Consider the following 10,218-nt stretch of genomic DNA (forward strand, 5'->3'; position numbering starts at 1 on the left):
AAACAATTTGGTTAAGGGTAAAATTGTTATTTTGCTTGAAATTGGGTAAGTGAGAATAAAAATTTGTTGTTGGGGTAAGTGAGACAATTTTAGCTGATTTTAATGCTTTGGGTCAAGAACCCTTATTTATTTGAGAACAAAAAGAATATGATAGTCATAAAATTTGCGTAATCATCGCTGAAAATAGATATGTACATGAATATAAAAAAGTGATTTTTCATCTTCATTTAAAAAAAAACAAAAAAAACAGCTGGTGCAGTTGCTCTCAAGTCTTAATTAATGAAACTGTAGAATATAAGGGGAGGACATAGAGCCTAGATTACAGTAAGCATCAAGAGAACATCATGAAATAATACCAGGTTTTTCCACAAAATCTATGTATTCTAACATGCACCAATTATCAAAAAGTGCTCGATTGGATACCCCATTTGCTTTAACAAAGCAGTGATATAATGGAAAAATAACTCTATCATGAAGAAGCATCATTAGTTAATTACAAATAGTACAGCTTTCCTACTATGTTGCTGCACGGAAATAGATCCGGCAACACTATGTTTCATCTTGCCACCAGAAGGTTGTGTCCATTTGATCAAGTAAATGGCTTGCCACCTTGCTAGACCAGACAAGGCACACTGAGTGTGCAATCAAGGAAAGAGCCCACGTCGCCCTATCAAATAGTGGCAGGGACTTATTAGTGCCATAAAGCCACGTTTAACTAAAATTAAAATGCAATAATCAAAACAGAAAAATAAAATTGGACCAAAGCCAAAGCCCAGGCTCAAATACCACTAGGCCCAAGTTGAAAATGGTAGAGGCCGTGGCACCACCATCTCGCCTGTAAGGCCCTAGTCTTCCCAACACTTGACAACAATTCCGTCATCACTTGCTTTGCGCCAAGCAAGGAGCTCCATCCCCGGATAGGATCCTAGCATCCCAAACTAGATCAGAGCTTTCTAATCAAATCTGAGCACCACAGATTACAACATTGCCACACTCCAACTAAGATGACCCGTTGACTAGGAAAGGAATCTGCCCCACTCACCATCCTTTAACCTACCGCCGTAATTCCCCTTGAAACTCTCCGAGATCTCAAACGAGACACGGACATCGTCAACCTCACCTCCTCCCTTCTGACTTGGTTTATTTCGAAAGATCTTAACATAGTCAATGATGGACCCATCACACCAAACATGAAAAGGACCCATTCAGCCACACCCGCTGCTCATCAAAAGGCCAGAGGCCTCTTCGACTCGAATAGCCACTAGACGAGACCATATTTACAATTGAGAGGGGAATCTAGTATATGCGCATGCAGTGCGTTCCTCTGAGAATGAAAAATGAATTGGGATTTTTCATCTTTTAGGTAATCATAAAAAAGATTGTCCCAATAACATTTTAATGATCAATATGAAAAAAAAAATTGGACGAGACATTAGAGGTGTATCACAAGATTATATCAAATAGCATAAGCCTACAATTTAGGGTTTGAACTTATTTTTTCATTTCTTCACGATGTGTATATGGTCTTTTTACTCTATCAATGAGCTATACTTTGGGCAGTTTGAAACTTGATGAAGTCTTTGACACCAGAAAAAAAAATGTACTTGTAGCTTCTACGAGTATGGTAATTTCCAATCACGGGGTTCACTTGGCTAGTTTGGTTTCCAAAATGCACCTCTTAGTCTCGCCACCATGAGATTTCGTGAAGTTGTGATTTTGTTTATGCTTTTTTTTTTTTTTTTTAATGCCTGAATTTAAATGTTCATGTAATTTAATTGCATATGGTCTGATTAATTAAAATTTATCTGAGAATTTTACACTAGTAATAGAGAAAACCAACCCCCAAAGTTGAGGATGATCGAGTACATATATTTTATTATTGAAAAGTCAATTGTTTTTTTAGAAAATTGTTCTATGCACCGATAATGCAAGTGAACTAGCACATTCAGCAGATCTCAGCCGTTGATATTTATAGGTTTTTTTTTTTTTATAACAAAAAAATAACTTGATGTTATCTAATCGTCTATTTTTGTTAGTGCAAGTGCACGTCGATACACTGAATACTCTCTATTTCTTTTAGTTTTTTTTTTTTTTCGGTTTGTTGTCAGTGTAAACAATTGAAAAAGTGTGGTGAATCCTATATATCAGACATGCTCGAGTTATACTTCATTTAGATCCTGACTAATGCAAAAAGTACAAAAGAAAGCAGATTGTGTACATACATTTTCAATGAAATTATGAAAATCACGCATTTCACGAAGGCAGAGCATGAGATATCTCATCGAAATAAAAAAAAATGTAAAGGATATCCTCAGCATCAAGAATCAAAAATTACACCAATGATATGGGGTTTAATTGTCATTGCATGACTACATTGCCCTCAATATCATAAGAAACATGAGAATCATAATTTATATCAATATGCAACATGTGATTTCTGGGGGCCCTCGCCAAATGGTGCGTTTACTATTAAATCTGCCACATGGTTACAAAATGCAAATGTAGAGAGCCATGTTCAATCTCCTTTGCTCAAGAAACTCTGGCAATTGAACGTACCTCCTAAGGTGAAGGTCTTTGGTTGGCTTCTCTTACGAGGTAGACTTAAAACCATATTCTTCAATTAATTATTCGCTCAAAACACTTCCGCTCCATCCACGAGCCACGAAACCGTCCAATAACCACAATTTAGATTCCGGAAAATCCTCAGAAAATAAATACAAATTTCCATGGCATCACAGGTTCTTGTTCTCTTTACCTTAGCAGAGCTAATTTTTACCTGATACATTCACTCAGGTATCAGAAAAACTATAGAAAGTTAAAGCTTAAACTTTCCAACAGTATTTCATTGAAATATTCAACTGGACATCTAAAAAACTCAAATTGAGAGCAAACATGCAACAACCTCTAGTTGTATACTCATTCATAGAAGCATTATAACAAACACCATTCACGCACATTTCCTAGCAGAGCTAATTTCCATCACGACTCATAATTAAAGAAACCCACTTTCCTTCAATATTAGCAACAATCTCCAGTTGTATGCTTATTCGTAGAGGCATTATATCAAACACCCCTCATGCACATTTCTTAAAAAAGATAATTTCCATCATGACTCAGAATTAAAGAAACCCACTTTCCTTCAATATTATCAACAATCTCTAGTTGTATGCTTATTCGTGGAGGCATTATATCAAACACCCCTCATGCACATTTCTTAAAAGAGCTAATTTCCATCATGACTCAGAATTAAAGAAACCCACTTTCCTTCAATATTAGTAACAATCTCCAGTTGTATGCCTATTCGTAGAGGGATTATATCAAACACCCCTCATGCACATTTCTTAAAAGAGCTAATTTCCATCATGAGTCAGAATTAAAGAAACCCACTTTCCTTCAATATTAGCAAGTGGGCAGCACTCTGAATCAAGAATTTGGTTTCAACTTTCAAGTAAACATCTTTATCAACAAAACCCAAAACACCATAATTATCTAAGAAAAGCACACTTTCCTTCAATATTAGCAACAACCTCTAGTTGTATACTCATTCATAGAGGCATTATATCAAACACCCTTCATGCACATTTCCTAGCAGAGCTAATTTCTATCACAACTCAGAATTAAAGAAACCCACTTTCCTTCAATAGTAGCAAGTGGGTATCACTCTGAATCAAGAATTTGGTTCCAATTTTCAAAGAAAAATCTTAATCAACAAAACCCAAAGTAGCCATAGCTAACTAAGCAAAGCACAACAAAATTTGACAGCAAAATGAGGCAAAACTTCGAGCTTTAATGGAAGCAGTTAGAAAGAGAACACAAACCTGCATAATGGGTGCCATCGTAAGCTATAACCAAACCCCACTTAAACCCATAACAGGGGCCAATATACATACTGAAAAAGGCATGGTTTGCACGGCATGGATTCCAAAGCAGTAATAAATGAAAAGGGTAGGTCAATTTGAAAGCAAATGATTAATTTCAAAGTGAGAGTGATAGTGAAGGGACAATGCCCATGTGTAATTTTAAGTTCTATGATCATAAACATGAAAACAAAAACGCAATTATCTCATTTTTAGGCTCCAAGTTAGCATTAATGTGATATATTTTTTAGGCATAAAAGTTATTAGCATAACACAAAAACGATTGAAGAAGATGAATGCTAAGAAAGAATTAGGGTTTAACGATGAATGAAAAGATTAAAAATGAAGTTTAAGTATGTGCTTTGTAGGATTTTTTAATAAGATATTTTCCGTTATTGTAATTTTATATTGAGGCATTTTAGTCTTTCAATAAATCAAAAACTTGTAGGGTGAACAAAATAGTTAGTAGGGTGGCAATAGCCGCACCCTTGTGATATTTTTCCTTAATTCTAAGAGAGGATTTCATTTTTCTAGGGTTAAGAGTAATTTGCATTAATGTATTGAAATTGGTCCAAAAATAATCCCAAAAAAAAAAAAATTAAACCGGCTACTCTGAAGTCTATATATAGTGCTCATTACTTGTGTTATGATATACAACACACTGAGTTGATCAATATGGAAAGGCTAAACAGCTTTAAACACCTTAACCAAAAATGGTCAAATGGAGAGCATTCCAACGAGCTACTTCATGCTCAAGCCCACATCTGGAACCACATCTTCAGCTTCATAAACTCCATGTCCCTCAAATCTGCAATTCAACTAGGTATACCAGATATCATCAACAAACATGGCCCCATGACTCTTTCTGAGCTCACATCTGCACTACCAATCCATCCAACCAAATCCCACAGCGTCTACCGCCTCATGCGAATATTGGTGCACTCTGGCTTCTTTGCTAAGAAAAAGCTGAGTAAAACTGATGAGGAAGGTTATACCCTTACTGATGCTTCCCAGCTCCTTCTGAAGGATCATCCCTTAAGCCTAACGCCCTTCTTAACCGCCATGCTCGACCCTGTTTTGACCACACCATGGAATTACTTGAGCACTTGGTTCCAAAACGAGGACCCTACGCCATTTGACACAGCACATGGGATGACATTTTGGGATTACGGGAACCATCAGCCAAGTATTGCCCATTTGTTCAATGATGCCATGGCTAGCGATGCTCGGTTGGTCACCAGCGTGATCATCGATGATTGCAAAGGAGTGTTTGAGGGATTAGAGTCATTGGTCGATGTTGGAGGTGGTACAGGAACTGTGGCAAAGGCTATTGCTGATGCATTCCCACATATTGAATGCACTGTACTTGATCTCCCACATGTGGTGGCTGACCTGCAAGGAAGTAAGAACTTGAAATATACTGGAGGTGACATGTTTGAGGCAGTTCCTCCTGCCGATACAGTTTTACTCAAGGTAATTAAATTTCAGATATAATTTTATCCTAAAAAAGTTTGGATATTATGTATATTTCTTCTATATGCTATTCTACTTGTGATTAAAATGCATTATTTTAGGCAACTATTTAAAACACAAAGTAACAGTCACGTCTATATCTAATTCACTGACCAATATAAAACTCTGGACCAAGACCAAAGCACTTCTAATGCTTATAGTTATTTTATGTCACGAGCAGTGGATATTGCATGACTGGAACGATGAAGAATGTATCAAAATACTTAAGCGATCTAGAGTGGCAATTACAAGCAAGGACAAGAAAGGCAAGGTGATTATCATAGATATGATGATGGAGAACCAGAAGGGGGATGAGGAATCAATTGAAACGCAGCTGTTCTTCGACATGCTGATGATGGCCCTCGTCAGAGGACAAGAAAGGAATGAGAAAGAATGGGCTAAGCTCTTCACTGATGCTGGTTTCAGTGACTATAAGATAACTCCCATTTTGGGTTTAAGGTCTCTCATTGAGGTTTATCCTTGATAATTATATATGATAGCCTGTAAACAGCAAAGCCAAATGTTACTTGGCACTACTTCAGAAAATAATAATGTGGTACTGCTCACCTTCTCTATCTATAAATAAAAGGTTTTATTGCTTATTAATCAGGAATTCCCTAATTTGATTTCGAAGCTCATGCTTCAAACGAATGGTAGGTATTTCTCATGTTTCAGTCCAGTTGCACTGGCTTTTAGGATTTTTCTTTTCCTTTCACGAAATTGTATGTTCGAATATGCTTTGTTCAGAATAACCTCTACTAAAAACTGAAAAATTCACTGACAAGAAATATATTTTCAACTACTATGATCTTCTCAAGTAAAGCAGTGAAAAGTGAATGAAAAGAATCTTCCAAAGTTCTTTTTTTTGGTCTGCAGGACCTTAAAAAAAATTAATACTTGCATATTCTTTTATAAAAAATGAAATTGAATTTGGATTATGTTAGAATCCCCTCCATTATAACAAAAAAAAAACAGAGAGTAATGGAATGGTTAAACCAACAAGTAGCAAGCCAGCAAATGTATCTATGCTTAGGCTGAGCTGAAAATTGGACACACACTTGGGTTTTGGAGCATATATTAGATGGACTGGACCTAATGGAAGAATTCATAAATGCTAAACACCGATGCAATGAGATACATGGAAAAAGGGGAATGATTTTGCCTTCCATTGATTTTGCAACGAAAATTGTCCCTAATGTCTTGGCACTTTGATTATTATTAATACAAAACATTCCCATTCTGATAGGCAAATCGAGCAATCGATAGGACTTGGTTCCATTTGGGTTAGTTTTTTTGGGCAGGAACCAGATCGAACCTGGAAACTCGGTTCAACCCCAATCTAGGGAAATGATTTTGTAGTGTAGTCCTTTGACTTGAACATGATTTACTATAAACACAAGCGCACGTGTCGAAGCCTAAGGAAAATATTAAGTCCGGAATTTATCGTACTTTTGGGGATTAGTGGCTAACCACAATTTTTGACAATGCTCGCCTTTGGTAAGTGTCATTAAGAAAACAAAGCAAAAATAAAAATAAAAATATTAATCTAAGGCACCAAGCCTTAGCAATACTCGGCTTTGGTGAGACAAAACTAAGAGCCTAGTTTTGGTTATTTATAATGAGTCGAAATTCATTCAATTTCATGATTTGATTTCATAATTAACAAAAAGCAAATAAAATAAAATGCAACAACTAAAATTGCAAATAAATAAATATCAAAAATGAAAAGATGATAAAAATGGGAAGAGAAATTATATCCACACATCTATATCTACTTGATACACACCCCCAATTTTTGGAAAAAAAATTAAATACTTTTTTGCCCTTTTAAGAGAGAGAGCTTACCACAACATTCATTGCAGTTTCCTAGTCGAAAAAAACATTCATTGCAGTTCTATGACTTCCATCCAATCCGATCTCCCTCTCACTTCTGCTCGTTGTTGTAGGTCATTTTATTCATATTATTCATTTATCAATCATGGTTCTTATTCTGAATCAATTCTCTGAATAATAGGATGATTACTCAATCTACTATCTAGCCTATATATCTGTGCCGCCACCATCTTTCTGCACTCGATCTATTTAGATATTGATATTACATATCTGTGCCATCATCTCCACCCTTGTCTTGCTTTTATCTATTGTTTCTCTAGTTTTCTCTTCTTTTTTGTTTTCAAGTTGCTTTGTACTAATTTCTGAGATCTTCCATCAAGTTTAATTGAATATCATTTCCCAGCCAAAAAGAAAAAGAAGGAAGTAAGGAGAATGATGTTCTATGATTACACACAACTAAGGCTAGTAAACTGTCCTTTATTTAGTATGGCTCAACAGTATCGTCCCCTTCTTCTTTAGTCTTGTCATCGTCTGTCATCACCGTCTCTTTGTCAAACTTGCAACCTCTATGGTAACACATTCGGCTAATTTTTGTTTTTCACATGATGACGGCACAAGACGAAGTTTGAAGGAAAAATTTGACAAAAAAAATTTGGGTGTTGATAGGAGCATAAAAAGCGACGTTTATAATGTTTAAACCCTATATTTTGCTAAGTTATTTCCTTTATTTTAATCAATTTAACTTAGTTAGTGTTTTACAGGTGTAAATGGAGTCTCAAAGTCCAAAAATGGCTAAGGAAGGCACAAGTGGCGCAGAAATAGAAAGAAATGAAGAAATGGAGGTTCTCCCAGTTTGACTAGGAAAAGGAATCCTAGTTAGAGTAGGAATCAGAAGCTGACTTGGATTCAAACTCTTAAGTCGCGGAAATTAGAAGTTCTACTTAGACAAGGAGACCCAATTCTACTCAGATAAGGAATACTAGTGTGATAAAGAATCCCTGTTGGATAAGGATTACTCAAGAAGGTTCCGGAAGAGTGTAGAAGCATCTCGGAAAAGGAAGCAGTATTCAACTAGGAAACCTACTTGCAAATGGAGTTCGACTTGCACTAGGAGAGCTTTGGAATGTTCATGAAGTATCTAGAAGTCTCAAGAAGATCATATGCCGTGCACATGAGGAGGAAGTCTTAAAGAAATCGGATTTCAAAGCAATATCGAGTTTGGATATCTATTTGAGTATAGATTGGAATTGCCGTGAGATTCTTGGTTCTAGGGAGATTATAACGTCCCGAACCTGAATTTACCGATTTACTACTCATTTGGATGGTAAACGACCTTTACTTTCACTTTTATTGTCGTTTCGGTACTTTTAGGGGGCCCTAAAAGATGACTTTTTGTTCGGATCAAAATTTGAGAAAATTTTCTTCATGAAAGTTGTAGAGGACGTTAAACCGAGTTCGTAGACATGTGGCACGTTAAAATCGGAGTTTGTATGCGAAAGTTTTGGGTATTTTCGTTTTGATGGCATTTTAGTCATTTCACCTTGTCCCTAACTTCATTAAATCAACCATCTTCTTCTACTATTCATGTATCCACGTTCAGAACCAGAAAGGAAGGAAGAGAGAAAGAGAAAGAGAAAGAAAGGAGGAGAGAAAGAGAAAGAGAAAGAAAGAAAAGGAGATCCGTCCAAACCGTCGACATTTTGTAGAAACCTCAAGGTATAAAGTTGTTCTTTACCTCATGATCTTTCTTTTGAGTATAATTTTGCATATATATTGGAGGATTTTAGAGATTGAAAATCCAGCACTATTCACAAATTGGGGTTTATTGTTTTCTTAATTGTTGAGGTAGTTCTAGTTGTTTTCTGAACTTGGTGTAGTTGAGAAAAATGCTAGGAAGGTTGAGATTAGGCCTCATCAAAAAGCCCGCGGATCAAGTGGGCCGATGGAGGCCCGCCGGCCCGCAGGGCTTTTGGCCCGGCCCGGCCCGTCAAAAAACCCGCAAAAGCCCGCCTTCGTGGGCCGATGGAGGCCCGCAAAAACCCGGCCCGGCCCGTAAAAGCCCGCAAAATATTATATATATATATATATGTGTGTGTGTGTGTGTGTGTGTGTTTATATATATATATATATATATATATGTATGTATGTGTGTGTGTTATATATATAGATATATCTATATGTGTGTGTGTCTTTATAAATATATATATATATATAGACACATATAGATATATATTTGTGTGTGTGTTTATATAGATATATATATATATATATATATATCTATATACATATATATATATATATCCATATATCATATATGTGTGTGTGTGTTTATATATATATATATAGAGAGAGAGAGAGAGATATAGATATATATATATATATATCAATATATCATATATGTGTGTGTGTGTTTATATATACATATATATAGAGATATATATATATATATATATATATGTGTGTGTGTGTGTGTTTATATATATATATATATATATACATATATATATATATATATTAATATATATGTGTGTGTGTATATAGAGAGAGAGATATATATATATATATAGAGAGAGAGATATATATATATGTGTGTGTGTGTGTGTGAAAGTTCTTATACTATTATACTTCTATATAAAATATGTGCATATATATATATATTCTACATATCGGTTGACCAATCCGATCGGATTCGAAAATATGGTGAAATTGGCTAAATTTTTTACCACACTCATAATCTATTGTAATAAACTCATCCAACGGTCGGTTTTTCCATTTTCTTTGAATTGATAGGGGTTGCTCTTTGGAGTGTATGATATATAAATATAGGTTTATAAGAGTAACTACGTTTGACCTAGTTGATCGAATTCGAAACGAGAACCAAATTGGCTGAATTTTCTACAACCACCATAAAACATTACAATCTCTCCATCGAGCGGTTGGTTCTCTCCATCGAGCGGTTGGTTTCTCTGAATTCATTTTCTACTTCATGGTTGCTTTAGAATAATCCTAAACAATT

The 10,218-nt window shown here is 35.5% G+C and overlaps 1 protein-coding gene across 1 annotated transcript; it reads left to right on the plus strand.

The window, feature by feature from the left end:
• Positions 1-4,503: 4,503 nt before the first annotated feature.
• On the plus strand, positions 4,504-5,978 carry LOC112190986 (probable O-methyltransferase 3). Its single transcript, XM_024330509.2, has 2 exons — positions 4,504-5,330; positions 5,551-5,978. Exons 1-2 carry the CDS (start codon positions 4,533-4,535, stop codon positions 5,851-5,853), a joined length of 1,101 nt encoding a protein of 366 aa, XP_024186277.1. The 5' UTR covers positions 4,504-4,532; the 3' UTR covers positions 5,854-5,978.
• The last annotated feature ends 4,240 nt before the right edge of the window (positions 5,979-10,218 follow it).

This window comes from Rosa chinensis, chromosome 2, assembly GCF_002994745.2.
Source record: "Rosa chinensis cultivar Old Blush chromosome 2, RchiOBHm-V2, whole genome shotgun sequence".
Lineage (NCBI taxonomy): Eukaryota > Viridiplantae > Streptophyta > Magnoliopsida > Rosales > Rosaceae > Rosa > Rosa chinensis.

Excerpts from the sequence above, each read along its gene's own strand:
- LOC112190986 (XM_024330509.2), top strand. The coding sequence starts at position 4,533 with ATGGAAAGGCTAAACAGCTTTAAACACCTTAACCAAAAATGGTCAAAT. Across the intron at positions 5,331-5,550 it reads CCGATACAGTTTTACTCAAG|TGGATATTGCATGACTGGAA; the intron begins GTAATTAAATTT and ends TGTCACGAGCAG.